We start from the raw sequence: 21,766 nt of genomic DNA on the forward strand, positions 1-21,766 counted from the left end.
TCGTGGGGTGCTCCAGGCCGAGGCCACCGGGGCAGCAGCGACTGAGGGAGGAGCGTGGCGGCCAGCCCCGGAGCGGCCGGGGAAACACCCCGAATGGCTCTGTGCCCCTCGATCCTTGTCAGACCAGACTCCATCCCAGGCCCTTGAACTGAGGCTACGACCCCCCGCCAGGAGGCCCCGACTCCCTCCAGAAGCACAGACACTTCTGGCACGGGAGGGGTGAGCCTGGACAAGCTGCTTCATGGCTCAGGCCGCCCCGGCCTGCCCTCCAGCCCCTGCCTCGGCCCAGCCACTGTCCTGAGACACCCAGGGGAGGGGCCGGGTGGGGGGGGGGGGGACCTGGGCTTGGGGGACCCTGGCCCCAGCCTGTTGCATCCAACACATCCCCAGGGCTCCCTCCAGGGCCTCTCTCACCACAAATCACACTGGCTTGGCCGCAGGGGAGAGGCTGTCCCCGACCCTCTGAGCCACCTCAGGGAGCCACTTCAGGGAAGGCGGGGAGGAGGGCAGGCATTCCTGCCCCACAGGCCCCGTAGCTGCCAGGAGTCTGTGGCCAGCCCTCAAAATCCGGCCCCCGGGGCCCAATGCCGTCCATCTGCGCTGGTGCGAGGCAAGGCCGGGTGGCGGCGTGACACGTTGACAGCAGCCAGAACAGGCAAGCAGACACAGGACAGGACCTTTATTGCTGAACACAAAACACCCACCGGGGAGTCCCGGGGGGGAGGGCTAGGGCGTGTGCTGCGCGGGGGCTGCCGCACCCACAGCAGGCACAGGCCCGGCGGCGAGCCCTGCCCGGCACCCCTCTGGGCTGGGGGTCGGGGTCCAACCCGGGTGCGAGGCTGAGGGCCCAGGGGTGGGAAGGTGAGTGTGCGGAGGGGTGGCAAGGCAGGGCCCCGCCCAGGGGAGAAGGTGAGCCCCTGGGCACGCACTGGTCACAGAAGGCCGGGAGCCAGGCAGCAGAGCGGCGACCCTGGGGCCCCAGGGTGGGGCTCGGTGGCAGGTGGCCCCTCCTCTGGGGCGGTGGCAGGCGGAGCCTCCTTCCTCTCCAGGAACGAGGGGCTGAGGTAGGCGCGGGCTGGCCCCCTGGGGCCCTCACAGACGGGGTTTGATGTGCAGAGTTTTCCCTGTTCCGAGAAGGGCAAAGGTCAGGTGCCAGGAGCCCCCCCCCACCCCCCCACCCCCCGCAGCCGGGGAGGAATGCCCCTCCCGCCAAAGCTTCTGGGTCAGGAGGGGGGCGACTCCATCAAGCCCCGGCCTGCACGGCCTGCACAGCCACAGCGGGGCTGCGAACGAGGGCAAGCGGCTCCGATCAGGCTGCCGCCCCGGCCCCGCCCACCCTGGGGTCGGCGGCCCCCGCCCACCCTGGGGTCCGGCGGCCCCGCCCACCCTGGGGTCCGGCGGCCCCGCCCACCCTGGGGTCGGCGGCCCCGCCCACCCTGGGGTCCGGCGGCCCCGCCCACCCTGGGGTCCGGCGGCCCCGCCCACCCTGGGGTCCGGCGGCCCCGCCCACCCTGGGGTCCGGCGGCCCCGCCCACCCTGGGGTCCGGCGGCCCCCGCCCACCCTGGGTCCGGCAGCCTTGCGGTGCGCAGGCCGGGGTCCCAGGCAGGAGCCACAGCAATCGCCGGCTGAGCTATAAATACCAGGTGCACCGCCGCCTGCGCCAGACTCCGAGACCCACGGCTCCCCTCCCACCTGCAACACGGCTGCCAGACGCACACGTGGAGGCTGAGCTGTGCCTTCAACCTCAAAAGTCACACGTTGCGAGCGGTCGGCTGAGCAGGGGGGAAGGGACCTGGGTCCCCGGTGCGGTGACAGGGCCTGGGGGCAGGAGGGCCAGGGAGGGAGAGGCCGCGGTCTGGTGGGCAGGGCCTGGGGGCAGACGGTCAGGTCACGTCCGCGGGGGTCCCTACCCTGTGTGCCCCACGGTCCCTGGGAGTCAGTGCCCGCCCTCTGCTATGAGGGCTCCAGGCCCCGCTCAGGCTGGCAGCCCCCCCCCCACCCCCCCCACGGGCGCCTCCATGTGGCTGCCCACAGGCACGGCACTCTCTATGTGCCCCTGGGAGCCCGCCTCTCCTCCTGGGCCCCGACTCAGGGCTGAGGACTCCAGTCACCGGCTGGGCCGAGCCAGAGCCCAGAAGCCAGGCCCACCCAGCCGGGGCTCCAGGCCTGCACACTGCAGTGGCCTCTGCCCACAGGCCTCACCCCTACTGGGTGACTGCTTGAGTAGGTGCAGCCAGCCAGCCTGGGCCTGCGTCCGCCTGCCACCTCTAGCTCCGGCCCCGGCCAGGGTGGGGGAGGCCCGGGCAGGAAATGAAGGCTGATGGGGCCCTCCGAGGCCAGCGGGAGTCTCTGCGGCCTCTCCCGGGCCAGCCTCCACTGGCACTGGGCTTGGCTGCCTCAGGGCCCCCATCTGCCCCGTCCCCACCCCAGGGAGGCCCACCCGGATGGAAGGTGCTGGTGCCCTGGTCCCAGGCGGGCAGGTGGAGGGCCTGGCCGAGGCTCTGCGGCCCCGAGGCGGGGGGCTGTACACAGGCACCGCGGGTCCCGGCCCCTCGGAGGCAGGCGTTTGAGCGTGCTCAGCGGGGCCGTTAGGGAAGGCTGCGGCAAGCATCTTCCATTAACGTTACGACCGTGAAATATGACAATAAAATGATGGCCGTAATGGTCGCAAATTTGCAGCCCGCCGAGCTGCGTGGGGGTTTATCGTCACTCAAACGCGCGGAGAGCTGTAAAATGTTTACAGAAAGGGTCGTTTGCAGCCATAAAATCCTCTTTTCTCTCCTAAACAAGGCTGAGTGGAGCCATTTACCAAGCCCCAAACGTTCATCGGGGGAGAGGAACATCTGTTCTCTCCAGGAGTGTGCGGTGATCTTCCAGAACAAATTAACAGAAATGGGCGCTTTCTAATTAAATCAGCCCTCGGCTGGGGTGGCCTGTGCGGGCGGCCGCCACTGCGCTCACACCTTGGCCAGCTCTGTCCCCGTGGGCCCGAGGCGCACCCCTGCCAGCGGGGGTGGGGGTGGGGGGGTGGGGGTGGGGGAGGGGGGCGGACGCGGCACTATCAGCGCCCAGCCCATGCGGGGCGCTCACGAACCATCCGGGCCCCACCTGGGAGTCCTGACCCGGTGGGGCTGTGGGGAGCACTGAAAAAGAGCCCCTGGCCGTGCCACGCCGGGCTTCAAGGGGCCAAGCTGCCTACCTGAGTCCTTAGTTGGGGGGCTCCTGGGGGTCCGGGCCCTGGGCTGGCCTCCTGGGCTCGGCGAGGACTGCAGGGGAGATGAAGGAAGGCAGCTTGGAGAGGCTGCTGGAGCTCGTCGCCGCAGAGGCAGCCTCCTCCCGGAGAGACAGCTCCTCTCTGGTCCAAGGACAGGGAGGGGAAGGATGGGTGGGGGAGGAGGGGGAGAGGGGGGAGGAAGAGGAGGGGGTGGAGGAAGGGGAGGGGGAGGAGGGAGGCTTTGCTGACAGGGGAGAGCCCGAGGCTGCAGCTAACACCCTTGGGGAGGAGGGAGGGGAGGCTGAGCCAGCAGCCACGGAGGTGGGGGAGCTGGGCGTCTGTCTGGTGGGGCGCTGGGCAGCCGAGGACTTCCTGTGGGAAAGGAAGGGGAGCAGAAGTGTGAGGGTGGGTGGCCGCCCAGCAGGGCTGGAGTCCGGAGGGCACTAGCCGACCAGCTATGCGGCACCTGTCCCAGCAGCCACCGGGCATCGCCATCCAGGTCTGAGGCCAGCCCTCGGCCCCAGAGGACCGGCCGGTGACGACAAGGGGCCTCTGGCCTGAGGCAGCTGGGGTGAGCCTGGCCGGTGAGCCCCGGTTCCCACTGACCCTGCCCTCACCTGCCACAGTCCACTCATGGGACAGGTGAGCACGTGGGGCCCCAGCCACGAGTATCACCCAGCATCTTCCCTTTCCTGGGGAGTGGGAGTGGGTAGCTGAGAAGCCGCCACCTTCCTCCATGGGACAGGGACTGGGCATTCCCACATAGGCTGGTCCGGGCCAGGGATGTCCTTGGCTCTGTCCAGCTGGAGGTGTAGGGTGGGGCACCTCTGGAGGTCACTGGATCCTCAACTTTGAACTGAGGTTTTTTTTGGGTCTGAAGCTCTAAGAGCTGGGATGGGGTGTAGGGTCTCCCCGTGAGGATGGTCTCCCAGCGTGGGGAGGACTGCTCCGGAACCCCCCCTCCCCGCCCCCCCCCGCCCCCCCCCCCCCCCCCGCCACTGTCCAAGCTTACACACACAGCACCCACTGGCCCCGTCACCTGGGTCCGTGGCTGGAGGCGGCCTTGCTCTTGGGTGACGCGCTGCTGGGCTCCGGGCCGGGGCTGAGGCCGCCCGCCGGCCAGGGCGCTTCTGGTTGCGGTGGAGCAGCTGGCACTGGGCGCCCCGGGGGCAGACGCCCCTGCGAGAGAAGTCGGGGCACAGCAGCGTGTGCTTCTTCTTGCACTGCGGGGGGCAAGAGGGCAGCCGGGTGGGCAGGTCAAGGCCTCTGCACCAGGCGGGGCGGCCCTGCCTGCTCAGTCCCCCAGGGCCAGAGACTTCCTGTTGGAAGGCTGAAACCCCCAGGCCAGAGCAGCCTGCGCCCCCACCCACCCGTGCTCCCGGGTGATCAGAAGGGCCCTGGGCTGGACTGACGGCAGGGACCGGGCTGGCCCAGGGGTCTCCTAGGCTGGTATAGGAATTCTCAGGCCACGAATCCCCTCTCTGGACCGCAGCACCCCATCCTGGCTGAAGATGGAGACGTGGGGGGAGGCTCAATGCGTGGAGGACCTCATGCATGGGGTTTAGGCTCCAAGCCCAGGGGTGCCCAGGTCGGCCGAGGCCAGCCGCACACCCGATCCACCCCACCTGTCACGGCGGCTAATTATACCCGGCTTGGGACGCGCCATCCAGCAGGTGCTCCGTGCAGCACGGGGCCTCAGCTCCGCCCACCAGGCCCACAGGGAGCCAGGAAGCCCCTGCCCATGGCCAATCTTAGGGGCACAATGGGTGTGTGTGTGTGTGTGTGTGTGTGTGTGTGTGTGTGTGTGTGGAATGTAGCAAGTGTCCCTCGTGTTGGACCAGCCACCGGGAGAGACACTGTCCTGACAGGACCCACTGCAGGGGCCCCGCCAATCCGCCCAGAGCCGAGTTTCAAGCAGCGGGCCGCAGTGCTCACACCCGGTCCGGGAGGCTGTGTGCTGGCTGAACCACTTGGAAATATGTGGCAACAGCTCTGAAACCTGCCTCTTGGAAGCCCGTCCCTGGAGCCCTGGACCTGGGCCCTGCTCCCAGCACCCAGGACAAAGAGCCTGGCTGAGGACCCCGCGGAGTGCGTGCCCGTTCTCTGAGGCACAATCTGGGCACTGGCCCCATTCAGGCCCCACACCTGCCCCTCGGCTGCCACCAACGGACTGGAAGCCCCTCACGCTCATGCCAGGGGGCCGGAGCTGGTGGGGCCATCTGGGCAGCAGGACCCCCAAACGCACATTCGCAACCCCCCCTCCCAGCTAGCCCCCCCTGCCCCCGAGAGAAGGCTGATGTGTGCTCGCTTGCTTTCAGGACACGGGGTCCCGAAACGCATGAGCCCCGCCGCCGTGCGTTCCGCTCTAAGACCAGGAGAGTACAGGGCACTGGTGTACCAGGGCAAGGGCGGGCGGCGGGCCCTTCTGCAGGGGAGTGGCGGGTGGAGAGAGCCTGGCACCGGACAAGCGATGACCCGGATGCCGAGTGCATATCGGGGGGCGGCCGGCTGGGCCCATGCTGTCCCATGTGTAGACCACGAGCCACGCGGAGGGTCCGAGCCACGGCGGTGCTGCGGGCTCGGCAGACAAGGACGAACGTAAAAGGCCACACCGATGTCTCCTCAGTGACTGTGCGGTGAAAGGTGTGACGGGTCGGGTTAATACAATTCATTTCACCTGCTCTGCGTTTACTCTTCTAAGGTGGCCACAAGGAAACTCAGAATCTCACGTGTGGCTCACATCTGGCCTACTGGATGGTGCTGGTCTGAGCTGGCCCCCTCCCTGGGACAGCCACACGTCGAGGGTCGAAGGTACAGAATGTTCCCAAACCGTCCACAGGCCGTCAAGAAAGGAAAATGATGGACAAAAAGCGACTCAGAAACACACTGGACACAAACGGAGCCTCCAATTTCAAAGGCAGGACGTCTTCGTCCAGACGAAGCCCACAGGTGTGGGAGCAAAGCCAAACAACCACGCAGGGGCCCCAGAAAACCCCCCAAAGGCCTGGAAATGAAGAAACACGCTACTAAATTCTCCACGGGTCAAACAAGACATCACGGAAATGAGGTAACGGTGAGAACTGGGCGCCAGTACTGAGCCACGCGTCAGGAGCAGCTCCCGAGCCGGGAGACAGGTCGCAGCCTGCAGGCTTCTGTCGGCAGAGAGGCTCCTGCTCGACACGCGGGGACAGCAGAATGGCCCAAACCCAGCAGAGGGAAGGAAACAGAAGGTAAAAACAGAAAGGAAAGAAATACCAAAAGAGGGGCAAACCAGGAGAGCCGAGAGTTGGTTCTCTGAAGAAATGAATCAATTTGTCCAACAAGACGGACTGGGAGACGAAGAGGCCAGCACAGAACACGAGGAAGGACAAATGGGCCGTAGCTGGTGACCGTGCTGAACAACAAAACGCTACCGATACAACATCAAGAGGAAACTTCACACGAATGAACTTGAAAACACAGATGAAACTGACAAATTCCAGAAAAACTGTCAAGAAAAAAATAAAACCTGGACAAATACTCCTATGGCCATAAAGGCATGTGAACCAGTAGTTAAAAAATAAAGCAAGTTCCAGCCAGGGTTTTCCTGGAAGTTCTACCAATATTCAGTGTACTACCCAACCCTGCAGGAACTGGTCCACAGAACAGGGATGAGAGGACACTCCTCAACCCGGTGACAGGGCTGGGGCACTCCTAAAAACAAAACCTGACCGGATGAGATCACAGAGGCCATTTGCACTCATGCCTGAGGTTCAGAGGTCACACACACATTATAAACAAATGGGAGTCCTGCCGTGTATCCCGACTAACAGACCAGGACTAAGACGAGTGTGCCTCAAGGATGCAAGGTTAGTTTAACATTAGAAAATCAACAAGCAGAATTTTGCACATTAACAGACTCCACACATGGGATCATATGATCACCTCAACAGCTACCAAAAGTATTTAATAAATCCAGCATGAATTCAAAGTTTAACAGATTACTGATTGGATGGTACTTTCTTAGCTTAATATAAAGGGTTTCTGAGAAGAATGTTCCAAAAGCATCACTTGTCACAGGGAAAGGGTGGAAGCCCACTCCCATCACTGGTACATTGTGCTGGGTCATAGCCAGAGTAGAGACAAGAAAAAGAAAGAAAAGACGTTTGAACTCAAAGGAGGGAAGAAATGGCCATTATTTGCAGAAGATACATTTCTTTAGGAAAACCCAAAAGAATCTATGGATAAATTGTAACAATCACTAATACAGTTCAGCAAGGTTCCTGGAAACAAATGAATATAAAGAATTCCACGTCTAGATACCCATGAACGTTCAGAAAGTAAGAATTTTTAATTTGTTATTTATAAAAATAATAAAAGTGACAAATCTAACAAAGGTACAGAAGAACTTCAGTAAAAGGCAGCACACGAGTGGCCTACATAAGAGCCAGATGCCCGGCTCACTCACAGGTGGGCAGACAAGGGCCAATTCCCACCAAACCGAGACAGAGATTCAGGACAATCTCCATAAAAATTCCAACTTTTTATTTTATTTTTTTAACCTACATTGGATCTACAATATATTTCTGGAAGGATAAAGGGCAAGGAGAGTGAAAACAGCTGTGGAGAAGAACAAGGTGAAAGAATCTATGACCAGGAATTACCGCGAAGTTCAAGTGATCCCGGAGCACCAGCCGGCTCAAGGGTACATAAGGAACAGGGCAGGGAGCCCGCCTCGCGGCGCTGCCTGCAGACCCCGGGGACAGGGACAGATGGCCCTGGGCCCGACCCTACAGCACAGCTGTCCCGGACGGGACTAAAGGGGCCGGGCCCACATGTGAAAGGCCGGCCTAGGGGCTCGGGGAAGGAGGAGGATTTCTCCCGCAAGACACAGATGTGCAAACCTTCACCACCGATAAAGTCATTTCCATTAAAATTAAGAACTTTTGTTCTTCAAAATAACACCACAAAAAAGGAAAAAAATTAATTACAAAGAAGATAATTGCCATTTATATGACTGACAAAAGATTAACGTCCAGAATGTTTCATATTTATGTATTTTTATGTTCATATTTAGATTTTATAAATTTCCTGTGAATCCACAAGAGGAAACCAACCCAGAGGAAAAACGTCCCCACCCTCACTTAAAAAAAAAAACCAAAAAAAACAGGGGGCGCCTGGGTGGCTCAGTCGGTTGAGCGTCTGACTTCGGCTCAGGTCATGATCTCGCCGTCTGTGAGTTCGAGCCCCGCATCGGGCTCTGTGCCGACAGCTCAGAGCCTGGAGCCTGCTTCGGATTCTGTGTCTCCTTCTCTCTCTGCCCCTCCCGTTTGTGCTCTCTCTCCCCCTCTCTCTCAAAAAATAAAATAGACATTTAAAGAGAAATTAAAAATTTAGAAAACCCCAACAAAACCCCACCTAGTTTTCAGAAAGGGAGGCAGAAAAGGTTCAAACACAGGGAAGGCATTTTGCCTCATCAAATCCAGTAAAGGCAAATTAAAAAATGCAATGAGGTAACCTTTTGTCCTTCAAACGGTCAAAAAGAAAAACAGAGGTTGAACGTCACCAAGTGCGGGCAAGAAAACTGGTCTACGAGTGTGAACGGGCAGAAGTCGCCGGGAAGCCATCTCAGTTGTCCACCACAGCAGACCAGTGCCCTCCAGACCCGGGCCGGGGCCTTGCCAGTGACGCGCTACAGCCCCGATCCCCGCGGGCCGGAGGCGGAGCCTGCGTCACGCCAGCCTGCCTTCGGTGAAGCACATTCCATTTCACAGGGGTGAGGCCATGAGAGGCCAGGACCGACCGCACTGCCCCCCTGTGCTTGCCCCCACAGTCACCGAGGGGCTCCCAGGGTCCCTGCTCCCTTCCCGGGCCCCGGCCCCACCGGCTGCCTGCTCCAGGCCAGACAGGACCGCGGAAGAGCTGGTGCGGGAGGGACAGGACTCGGGTGGGCTGCCTCGGCCCAAATCTGCCACCTAGCTCGTCCACGGCAGCCACCAGCCTTCCCACCCCTCCTGGGTCGTGCCAGCCCATCTCCGTCCTCAGACTGCCACCCCGCTCTCCAGGGAGCCGGGTCCCACCTCCACCGCCAGCAACACCAAAGAACCGGCTCATCAGTCCTGTCCCCGGTGACTCACTGGCTTCGCTCCCACCCTCCAGAACCAAAGCCACCCCTTCCCCACCTTGGAGACAGTCCCACACTCCCCTCCCTCTCCACCCCTCCTTCTCGCTGTACCTTCTCGAAGGCATCTACCTCATCCGTTCCCTGGCTATTTAGGTTAAGGTCTGCCTCATTCACTCGGTCATTCACCCCCAAATTGGTGACCGAATCCAATGTGATATCCTAGAACAGAAAATGGAAATTGTGGAAGACCGGGTAAGGTACAATCAGAGCCTGGACTCCAGCCGGGAGCAGTACGCCCAGTGTTACTCCTCTAGTTTTGATGGCTGGGTGCTGGTTGTGGTGAAGGTTCAGAGCAGGGGGCCAGGGGAAGGGTGTGTGGGGATTCTGCACCATCTCTGCAGCTTTTGGGTACATCCACAATTACTACAGACGACAAGTTTATTAAACACGGTAAATGACTGTCTGTGCTGGGCTCTGACGTCTACACACGTGACAAGGACAGGAAGACTCTGAAGGTGGACAGAAGGCTGTGGGGGCCCACGGACCCTCGGATCCAGGATTTCCTTCCTGCCTTGCTGGGGTGGGGCCAGAGTAGGCCCTGAAGAATCGGGGCTGCGGGGCCCTTTCCCCTCCCGGTGGAGGTCAAGTGGGGAACCTGGATTTCCATCTGTACTTGGCAGGGGTGCGTCACCACCTCCACTCCCATCCCACGCCTGGTGTCGCAGGAAGCCGGCTGAAACAGAAGGTTTAAACAGATCCAGACCCCTGTAACAGCCAACATGTCCAGGTTTCAACAGAGAAGGACTCAGCATACTGGAAAAAGGTAAGACCTCAGACTGAATGGAACTGCAATTGCAGACAATCAGCGCCTGTCGGCAGGAGACTGCAGAGGTGTTGGGCTTATCTGACGAAGAGTTGAAAGGAGCATGAGAAATGTGTTTCTTCTCTTTATTTTTAAGATTTTATTTTTAAGTAATCTCTACATCCAACGTGGGGCTCGAACTCACGACCCCAAGATCGAGTCACACGCTCCACCGACTGACCCCGCCAGGCACCCTCATAAACGTGTTTCAACAAGCAATTGAAGACATGCTGGAAACGATGACAATATAGAATGTCTCAACTGAGAAAAAGAAGATGTAAGATAGGACCAAATGAAATTTTAGAACTGAAAAGCACAATAACCGAAATAAAAAAGACTCCTGTATGGGCTCAACAGCAGAAGGGAGGCACAGAGGAAAGAGTCAGTGAATCAGAAGACAGAGCAACAGAAATTAACCAATCTGAGTGACACAGAGCAAACTTTAAAACATGGATGGTGCCTCAAGGGCCTGTGGGAACACAACTCTCATGCATCCAGAGCTGTGGAAGGGAAGAAGAAAGAACTCAAGAGTAATGGCTGAAAATGTCCCAAACTTGGCAAAAACCATAAGCCTACAGATTCAGAAAGCTGAGCGAACCCCAATCAGTAAAAAGCAAAGAAATCCACGAAACCCTGCATCATAGTCAAATTTGTAAAAGCTATAAAGAATCCTCCAAGCAGCCAGAGAGAAATGACACTTCTTCACCTGTGCAGGAAAGTTCAAATGACAGTGGATTTCTCCTAAAGCACCATGGAGGCCAGAGGAGGTGGTATAACATTTACAAGAGCTGAAGGGGCAGAACTATCAGCTCAGAATCTCATATTCAGCAAAAATAGCCTTCAAGAATGTGGGGGAAATCCAGACATTCTCAGATGAAGGAAAACCAAGAAAATCTGTCACCGGCAGATCTGCCCTAAACATGACTCTAGACGTTCTCTAAACAGAAAGGAGATGATAAAAGACAAGCCTTGGAGCGACAGGAAGGCAGGCCAAGATAACCAAACCACGGGTAAACATACCAGACTTTCCTCGAGTCTCCTGAATTATGTTTGATTACGGAAGCAAAAATTATCAGTGTCTGTTGTGGTTCTAAATGTCTGTAGAGGACATATGTAAGGTGGTTACAGACGGGAAGGGTAAAGGGACATAAAGGAAGGTGCGGTTTCTACACCAGTAGACTGTGATAAGTTATGGATACACAACACAATGCCTAGTGCAGCCACTAAAAAAGCTACAGAAAGATGTACACACTTGAAAGCACTGCAGATAAAGCAAAACAAAATTCTAAAATTGTTCCAGTAACCCATAAAAAGACAGAAATGAAAAAGTAGAACAAAAAACAGAAACCAACAGAAGTCAAATTGCAGACTGAAGCCCTACCATAGCAATAATCACATTAAGTGTAAATGGCCTAAATATACAAATTAAAAGATTGGCAGAGTAAATTTTAAAACATGACCCAATTATCTGCTGTTTATAAGAAAGCTACTTCAAATACAATACTATAGGTAAGCTTAAGGTAAAAGGATGGAAAAAGGTATATCATGCAAACATGGATCAAAAGATAGCAGGAGTGGCCACATGAATACCACCTGAAGCAGACTTTAGAGCAAAGAAAATCACAGAGAGACATGTTTTTATGCCATGTCCAATGCGGGGCTTGAACTCAACAACCCTGAGATCAAGAGTCGACCCTGAGATCAACGGTCGGCTCTGAGATCAAGAGTCACATGTTCTACCGACCGAGCCAGTCACCCCAGAGAGACACATTTTATACTGATAAAAGGATCAATCCAACAAGAAGACATAGCAATCCTAAATTTACATGCACCAAATAAAAGAGCTATAAGATACATTTTTTGTTGTTGTTAAAACTCTCAGAAAGTTTTACATTTTATTTTATTTTTTTTTTTTTTGAGAAAGCGAGACAGAGCACAAGTTGGGGAGGGGCAGTGAAAGACGGAGACAGAGAGTCCAAGGCAGGCTCCAGACTCTGAGCTGTCAGCACAGAGCCCGATGTGGGGCTTGAACTCACAAACCGCGAGATCATGACCTGAGCTGAAGTCGGACGCTTAACCGACTGAGCCACCCCAGGCGCCCCTATAAAATACATTTAATAAAAACTGATAGATAATGAAAGGAGAGACAAATCCAAAATGACAGATGGTGACTCCAACACCAGTCTTCCAACAATTAATGGAAAGTCAGCAAGGACATAGAAGAACTCAAAAGTGCCTTTCACAAGCAAAATCTAATCGCCATTTATAAAACTCTCCACTTCACTCAACGAGACTGGAATACATATTCTTTTCAAGTGCTCACAGAATATATACTAAGATAAAGCATATCCTGGGCCATACAACAAGGCCCAAGAAACTTAAAAGAATTAAAATCATACACAGTGTATTCTTTACCACTACAGACTCAAATTAAAACTCAATGACAGAGGGGCACCTGGGTGGCTCAGTCAGTTAAGCAGCCAACTCTTGATTTGGGCTCAGGTCATGATGTCACGGTTCGTGAGTTCAAGCCCTGCTTTGGGCTCTGCACTGTGTCAGTGCAGAGCCTCCTTGGAAGCTTCTCTCCCTCTCTCTCTCTCTCTCTGCCCCTACCCCACGTGCGCTCGCCCTCCCTCCCTCCCTCCCTCCCTCCCTCCCTCTCAAAATAGATAAATAAACTTCAAAAAAACCAAAAAAAAAAATGACAGAAAGATGTTAGGAAAATATCCAAACACTTGGAAATAAAACAATAATCTGTGGATCAAAAAGAAAGTCTCGAGGTGGTGGCGGCAGTGGTGGTGGTGGGGTGCGGTGGACAAAAACGAGAAAAAACAACAAACAAGAAACAACCAGAACTAAATGAAAATACATCTCAAAATTGGTAGGATTCAGCTAGCTAAATTCATATACAAGAGGAAAAATTCCAGGGGCACCAGCTCAGGTCACGATCTCGTGGTTCGTGAGTTTGAGCCCACGTTGGGCTCTGTGCTGTCAGTGCAGAGCCTGCTTCATATCCTCTGTCTCCCTCTCTCTCTGCCCCACCCCTGCTCTTTTCTCTCTCAAAAATCAACAAACATAAAAAAAAAAGGAAAAATTTCAAATCAATAGTCTAATTCCCACCGTCAGACCCTAGGGGGGGAAAAAGAGCAAAATAGAACCAAAGCAACAGAAAGAAACAGTAATGATAAGAACAGAAGTCAATAAAACCAAAAAGAAAAAAAACAAAACAATAAGAGAGAAATCAATGAAACAAAGAGCTGGCTCTTTAAAAAGATCAATAATATTGACAAACCTCTGGCAAAGCAAAGAAAAAAGATAAAAGTCACAAATTTCCAATATCAGGAATTAACAGGGATCACTACAGACCCTGCAGACATCAGAAGGATAATTAGGGCATACTTCGAACAACCCTACACACGTAATTTTCACAACTTAGATGAGATGGACCAATTCCTAGAAATACACAATCACCAAAACTGACTCAAGAAGAAAAAGAAAATCTGACTAGCTCTATATATAGTAAGGAGATCGAATCAGTAATCAAAACCCTCCCAATAAAGAGAAGCCCAAGACCAGAGGGCTTCCCTGGTGAATTCTACTAAACATGTGAAGAAGAACCAACACTTACTCTTCTCAAATTCTTCCAAAAAAACGGAAGAGTAAGGAATTCTTCCTAATAACAAACAGCCAAACAATCTGTGAAGCTAGCTTTACCCTGATACCACAACCAGACAAAAATACCACAAGAAAGAAAGCCACAGATCAATGCTCGTCACAAATACAGATACAAAGATCGTCAACAAAATACTAGAAAGCTGAATTCAGCAGTGGGATGCTCAACATACAAAAACCAGCCAATGTAACTGTGATTAGAGGGGGTCGGTGTGCCTGATTGGCTACTTTGGTAGAATTTAGGAAGAAGAAAACCGCATGATCATCTCAATTGATTCAAAAAAGATCCAACAAGATTCAACACCTTTTATAATAAAAACATCAAATAAACTAGGACTAGAAAAGGAACCTCCTCAACAGGATAAGAATCATACCCGAAAGCCCACAGCTACCATCGTACTAACTGCTGAAAGACTGAAAGCTTTTCCTTTAAGATGAAGAACAAGACAGGGATGCCCCCTTTTGCCACGTTTATCTAACACAGTGCTAGAAATTCTAGCCAGAGCAATTAGGCTAAATAAATATTAAAAACATAGGGATGCCTGGGTGGTTCAGTTGGTTAAGCATCCAACTTTTGATTCTGGCTTGGGTCACGCATCATCTCATGGTTCATGGGACTGAGCCCCGCACTGGGCTCTGTGCTGATGGCACAGAGCCTGCTTGGGATTCTCTCTCTCTTTCTCTCTCTGTTTCTCTCTGTCTCTTTTCTTGCTATCTCTCTCCCTCTCCTTTTCTCTCTGCCCCACCCCGCTCATGCACTCTTTCTCTCTCTCTCTCAAAATAAATAAATAAAAATTAAAGAAAACACACATACACGTGTATGTACATACATATCAAACCTAAATTTAAAAGGAAGAAAATTATCTCTGTTAGCAGATGACATGATCGTATGTATAGAAAACGCTAAACAATCCACAAAAAATTGTAAGAGCTAATATATGCATTCAACAAAACTCTGGAATATAAAATCAACACACACATAAAATCAACGTATCACTACCCACTTATAATGAACAATCTAAAAAAAGGAAATTAAAAAATCAATTTTCCATTTACAGTAACATCAAAAAATGTAAGATCCTTAGGAATAAATTTAACCAAGGAGGCAAGAGATACACTAAGAAAACACTGCTGAAAGAAATTAATGAAGGTCTAAGTTAATGGAAAGACATCCCATGTTCATAGACTGGAAGACTTCCTATTGTCCAGATGACAATACCACCCAGAGTGATCTACAGATACAATGCAATCCCTACCAAAATCCCAAAGGCCTTTTATAAAATTTATTTTTTTAACGTTTTATTTATTTTTGAGAGAGAGAGAGTGAGCAGGGGAGGGGCAGAGAAAGAGGGGGACAGAGGATCTGAAGTTGGGCTCTGCGCTGACATCAGTAAGCCCAACCTGGGGCTCAAACTCATGAACTGTGAGATTGTGATGTGAACCAAAGTTGGACACTCAACTGACTGAGCCCCCTGAGCGTCCCCCAAGGGTCTTTAAAAAACAAATAGAAAAGTCCATCCTAAAATTCATATGGAATCTCAAATGACCCCAAAAGGTCAAAATAATCTTGGGGAAGAAGAACAAAAGTGAGAAATTTACATTTCCTGGCTTTGAAAATTACTATAAAGCTACAGTAATCAAAATACTTGCTTCAGGACAGACACCGAGACCAATGGAACAGGACCCAGCACCCAGAAACGAGCCACCACGTGTATGATGAGCTGAATGTCAACAAGGGTGCCAGGACCACTCAAAGGGGAAGGTGCACGGCTGTCCACAAGCGGAAGACCAACGTTGGGCCCTCATCTCACACTACACACAAAAATGGACTCAAAATGGTCAAAGACCTGAATTTCAGGACTAAAACTATTAAACTCGTATTAAAAAACCACAACCACAACCACAACCACAACAACAACATGGGGAGAGGCTTCAGGGACATCAGGTTGACAAGTATTTCTTGGATATGACATCAAAAGCATAGGCAATAGGAAGAAAATAAAGTGTTCTCAATCAAGGAGAAACTTTTGTGCCTCACAATATACTCTCAAGAGAATAAAAAGACAGAATGGGAGAAAACAGTCATAAATCCTCTCCTGGTAAGGGTTTGATTTCCAGAACATAAAAAGAAGTCCATGGCAACAGCGAAACACCCCAAACAACCCCATTCACAAGTGGGCAAAGGAGCCGAACGGACGTTTCTGCAAAGAAGATGCACCAACGGTCAGCAAGCTGACAAGACACCCCCATCATCAGTTGCCAGGGGAAAGCAGACACTCACGAAGGTGGCTTTTAGGAAAAGGGGTGAGGCCAACAAAGCCTTGGTGAGGATGCGAAGAAACGAGAACCCGACACACCGCTGGTAGGGACGCAAAACACAACCAGTATGGCGGTTCCTCAAGATGCTAAACACACAACTGCGGCATAACCCTGCAGCTCCACTCCTGGGGGTCCGCTCAACGGAAGCGAAAGCAGGCATCTGAATGGACGTTACGTGACAACATTCGCAGCGGCGTCGGCGACGGTATCCAAAAGCCACAACCCAAGTGTCCATCCCAAGACGAATGGACAGAGGTGTGGCCCAGGCGTCCCTGGGATGTTACTCGGTCACGAAAAGGAGGGAAGCACCGACAGACCGCACTGTGCGTGAATGTTGACAACATCACGTGAAGTGAAAGAAACCAGACACAAAAGGACACACACCGTGTGACTCCGCTTACATCCGGTATCTGAGAACAGGAGGATTCACGGAGACAAAACGTAAATTAGTCAGTGCCCAAGGCCCAGAGGGAGTAATGGGGGGGGTCACCCCTGAACGTTTACAGTTTCTGTTTGGGGTGACGGAGAAGGTCTGGGAATAGACAGTGGTGACGGCTGGACAATACTGTGAATGCGATTAATGCCACTGAATCATAGAGACAGAAATGGCAAATTTTATGTTATCTTTATTTTACTGCAATCAAAAAAAATGAATGACGTAACATACTAAAACCCACTGCACTGTAACTTAAATAGGTGAATTGTATGCTCTGCGAATCAGATGTCAAAGCTGTCGGAGACCAGACGGAGGGGCGGCCGATGCGTCCAGCATCACGCGCCGTCAAGAAAACGCAAAATGCAACCACAGTGAGAAGCCACCTCCCGCCATTAGCAAGGCCGAAGCCGCAGGACAGGTAGGGACGGGTGGTGGCAAGGACGTGACAGAAGGAAGCCCCCATCCACTCCTGGTCGGAACGTGGGCTGCCGTGGCCACGTTCGCGGGAAGTCCAACCCGCCGTCGCCACGTGGCCCAGCAAGACCACCCCCGGGTGTCTACCCAAGAGACACCTGTGCACACCTTTCACAGCTGGACTGTTCCAAACGGCCCCCGGCTGGACACAACCCAAAAGTCCACCCACTGACCGACGAATGCCACGGCGTGGTCCAAGCACAACGGAGCAGCTTTCAGCCACAAAAAGAACACAGGCCTGATGTAGCCCACAACGCGACAAGCCTCAAAATCATGTTAAAAGAGGGGCGCCACAAGGGGCGCCGGGGTGGCTCGGGTGGTTGAGCGTCTGACTCTTAGTTTCGGCTCGGGTCATGATCCCAGGGTCGTGGGATAGAGCCCCGTGTCAGGCTCTGCGCTGACCGTGTGAAGTCTGCTTGGGATTCTCTCTTTCTCCCTCTCTCTCCGTCCCTTCTCCACTCACTCCCTTTCTCAAAATGAATAAACGTTAAAAGAAGTTAAAAAAAAACTTTTTTTTTTTTATTAAACCTCCCCCCCCCCCCAAAACAAAAACGTAAAAGAAGCCAGGGGCACCTGGGTGGCTCAGTTAAGCATCAGGTCATGATGCCAGGGTCGTGAGATCAAGCCCCGTGCTGGGCTCCATGCTGAGTGTGGAGCCTGCTTGAGATTCCCTGTCCCTCTCTCTCTCCCCTTCTCCCCTGCTCTCTCTCTCTCTCAAAAAACAAACAAACAAACAAACAAAACAAAAAAGGAAGGAAAGAAGCTGGACAAGAGTCTATGTGTTCGCAGATTTCAATATATGAAACGCCCAGGAACACACGAGTTTGCGGAGAAAGGAGGTAGGTTCCTCGTGCCTGGCCGGAGAGGGGCGCGGGTGGGACTGACTACGGACGGCAGAAGGGCTGCTGGGCGACGGACACGTGCGTCCTAAACCTGGATCCTGGCAAGCAGACTTGTGTACTTGCAGCGGGGGAACCAGGTGATGTGTGCACTGGGCCTCAATAAAGCTGGGCTTCAATACATTTTTCTTAACGTTTATTTAGTTTTGAAGGGGGCGGGCGCAGAGACAGAGGGAGACACGGAATGCGACGCAGGCTCCGGGCTCCGAGCCGTCAGCACAGAAAGCTGAGTGGAGACAGGGGTGGTTTCACGGGTGGTTTTGGGGGACAGGACCCCCCGTGTGGAAGAAAACTAAGTGATGTCCTACCTCACATCACAGCCAAGTCAGCGACACCTGCTCTTGCCCCAGGCCTACTCGGAAGGGGGCAGATGGGGCCTTAATCACCACAGTCCCCCAGACCCTCGAGACCCTCATTAGCCCAATCTTGCTGAACAGGAAACTGAGGCCCTGCAGGATGAAGGGGGGGGGGTGCGGGGAGTGGGGCCAGGGCCTGAGCCCCTGCCCCAGGGCCTCCCTCAGGCCTCCCACACTGTGGCCTCAAAGCTGCACCCAGGAGGAGGATGGAGAGGGTCCCAGTGGCCCCGGGAGGGGGCAGGTCCTGGAACAGGACGGCAGGGGGTGGAAGGACTCTGACCCACACACACCGGACAGATTTCAGCCTAAGAACGGTACCCCAGCAGAGTCAATCGCTGATGACAGCCATGCAAACTCAGCCTGTGACTCTGGAGCCAGAGGACACGAGAGCTTCTGTGAGGCAGGGCACATCAGGAGACAGGAGGGGCCGTGGTGGGAGTGTCCCCAGCAACTCGGCTGATTGCCAGGAGCCCCGCAAGCAGCCTGGGCACCCCACGCAGGCCGGGCCCTGACACACAGGCCGGGCACTGACGCACAGGCCGGGCACCCCACGCAGGCCGAGCGCTGACACACAGGCCGGGCACTGATGCACAGGCCGAGCACTGACACACAGGCTGGGCACCCCATGCAGGCCGGGCACTCACACACACACACACACACACACACACACACACACACACACACACACACGTTACTCAGAGAGGACAAGCAGGGCACCTTGGCTGATGCCAGGTCGAGCGGCCGTGGGGACCCACCACCGGGACCGTGGAGAGACAACCCACTGCGACCCCATGTCGTCTGGCTAGTGCGTCCTGAGCGAAGGCAAGGGGTCAGACCAAGGGCCCGGTGGGCGGGGCGGAGGCTGACCTCTGAGCTGTCCAGAGCGGCGGTGTGGCCCCCGAAAAGGGAAGGGAGCAGAGATTTACTCCCGGCCTAAATTATTCACAAGAAAAGGGAGCGCGCCTCTTTAACAAGCCGTGGCTTTATGAAGCAAGGTTAACAATTTCACTTGATTCAGTGGAATATTATAAACTCTCTGGGGCCCATTTGAGGACTTGTACTTCAGGCACAAGGCGACGACTCAGCACTTTTTATATTATTTAGAGAATAAAATTAACCCTCACCGGCCCAGGCTGCTGCCGCTCCTGCCGCTGGATCTGGCCTGCTCAGCGCTTTCCCCCATATATAATTACAAGCTGCTATCCATCATGTGGCAGCCACGGCACCGACACGCCGAAAGGGACACAGTAAGCACTTCCACTAACGGTAGCGGAACTTAAATATCACTTTGATACTTTCATTTAAATTGGAATATCTTACAGTAATCACGCACAGCCTCCGCGGGGGTCCTGCCACCGCACCCCAGCCCACCCGGCCCTGGTCTGAGCCGCTCCCAGGCCCCGCCCCATGGGGCGGGGCCTCTCCGCCAGGGTTCTGGGCGTCCTTCAAAGTGACCCACCAACTGCGGGTCAGGTCCCCAGGTTTGCCAAGCCCGGCCCGGCCCGGGCCCTGGCCTTGCGGCAGGAGGGAGAGGACGCGGGGAGGGAAGGGGCACGGGCCCCGCGGTGTGAAACGCACTGACGCGCGCTCCCCTTGCCCAGGTCCAGTCCTGCTGCCCTGCCCACCGGCGGTCCCCAGGAAGTCCCAGCTCTGGTGCCCCCACAGTCCAGACTGCAGGTCTCAGCACTGGCGAGGAGGCTCCCTCTCGGGGCACCAGGGGCTAGAGAGGCCCGTCCTGGGGTTCCCAGCCCAGGGCACTGCTGCCCTGGCAGGCCCGGGCCACAGAGATGAGGAGGGGCCCCTTCTGGAGAGCGGGACGGAGCCGGGGTGCTCAGCTGCCGGGGAGCCCCAGCACAGCAGCCCCTCGCCGACAGGTGAGGGCAGCAGCAGTGATGGGCCCGAACACAGGGGGCAAAGCAGGCGCTAGCCCGCGGGTGGCCCTTGCGACCCAGTTCCCTAATCCCTTCACACTGGCCCCTTCTACCCTCGCCACCCTGGGGTTCCACGCGCTCCAAGGAAGGCTCGGAGGAGCGTGGCTGGTCCACCGCTGGGGGCTGGGGGCTGGGGGCTGCCGGCCACCCGCCCGCGCCCCTCACCTTTGCGCCCAGTGGGCAGTAGCCTTTGAGAAAGTCCGTGCAGACCTCCGCCTTCCGGGACACGTAGACGTGGCTGTACGGACAGTTGCTGTTACTGCAGATCCCCTTCAGAAAGTACGAGCACACGGGCATCTGTGGGGGCAAGGGAGCAGGTGGTGAGGACCCGCAGGCCCCTGCAGCGCCCCTGGGCGCACGGGCCCCGTCTGCCTGGTACTACCAGAGCCCCCCCCCCGTCCAGCCCTCCATCAGGCGCCTGCCCCCCCTTTACAGGTAAGGCAGCGGGTCCCCCCTGAAGGACCGACCGCCTGGGGCTCCGAGGCCAGGCACGAGCCGTGTGGAGACTGTGGCTGGAGAGCCGCACCCCCAAGGGAGAAATGGACACGCAGTGCTGGCCAGCACCTGAGGCCAGGCCAGGTGGGGGCTGCCAGCCCTCAAGGCAGACAGACCCCTGGCTTCCCCAGAAGGCAAGGCCGCCGGGGCAGGGCACAGACGAGGATATGCAGGACGGCTCGGGCCCAGATGTGCTGTCACCTGAGCCTGTCACCTGCTCCGAGACGGCCCCAGTTTCCAGGCAGTGGGGCCGTGGTAGGATAGGCGTCTAAAAGCGCAGGGGCTGGAGGGTCAGGGGGAGGCAGAGCACGGGGGCTCTAGGTAGAGCAGCGGCCGACAGGGCCCGGAAGGTCCAGCAGATTTCCCCACTGCTTGGGCACCTGGCAGAATCTGTGGGCCGGAGGCCTGACTCCACCCAGGGAAGCCTGTGGAGGGACTCTGGGGAGGCAGGCAGGTGCCCCGGAGCAGCCTGGGCTGCGCTGACCACAGGCTGGCGCCGCGGAGGCCTGACAAGGGGCCTGGCTCCAGTGCCCCGGAAACCAGCAGGTGAGCCCAGGGGGACCCGGGGCGGGTATGGAGTGGGCAGCCTGGGCAGACCCCTGTGGCCCAGCACCGCCCGGCCCCTGGGACACAGAGAGGTGGCCCACTTTCTCCCCACAGGGGGAAACCGAAGCCTGAGGGCCAGCAAGGAGGGGTCTCTGATCTTGCCCACCCTGACCTCTGCAGTTGCCAGGCAACTCTTCTCTGGGGCCCCTCCCCGGGCCACCTCCTGGGCCGTCTGGTCACCCCCTAGGGGGTCTCCCCACCTTCGGCAGGCCTGTTGACCCTCCGGGGGGGGTCTCTCTGGGACCTCTCCTCTCCTCTCTTCTCCTCTCCTCTCCTGTGGGACCCGCCCCTCACGCACCCCACCGCAGCCCCCGGCCCCCAGTGGGTCTCCACCGGCTGGCACTCTGGGGTCTGGCGCCGGCCTGCCAGGGGCCCCACACAGGAGCCTCACGGGGTGG

The 21,766-nt window shown here is 55.7% G+C and overlaps 1 protein-coding gene across 1 annotated transcript in view; it reads right to left on the reverse strand.

The window, feature by feature from the left end:
* Window positions 1-664: 664 nt before the first annotated feature.
* Window positions 665-21,766, reverse strand: part of ZC3H3 (zinc finger CCCH-type containing 3) — an 88,331-nt gene continuing 67,229 nt past the window's right edge. Inside the window, 6 exon segments of the mRNA XM_047842277.1 lie at window positions 665-1,124; window positions 3,201-3,273; window positions 3,275-3,587; window positions 4,255-4,321; window positions 4,324-4,438; window positions 20,433-20,564. Coding sequence (XP_047698233.1) covers window positions 1,093-1,124; window positions 3,201-3,273; window positions 3,275-3,587; window positions 4,255-4,321; window positions 4,324-4,438; window positions 20,433-20,564 — 732 coding nt within the window. The 3' untranslated portion in view covers window positions 665-1,092.

This window comes from Prionailurus viverrinus, chromosome F2 (assembly GCF_022837055.1).
Source record: "Prionailurus viverrinus isolate Anna chromosome F2, UM_Priviv_1.0, whole genome shotgun sequence".
NCBI classification, from domain to species: Eukaryota; Metazoa; Chordata; class Mammalia; order Carnivora; family Felidae; genus Prionailurus; species Prionailurus viverrinus.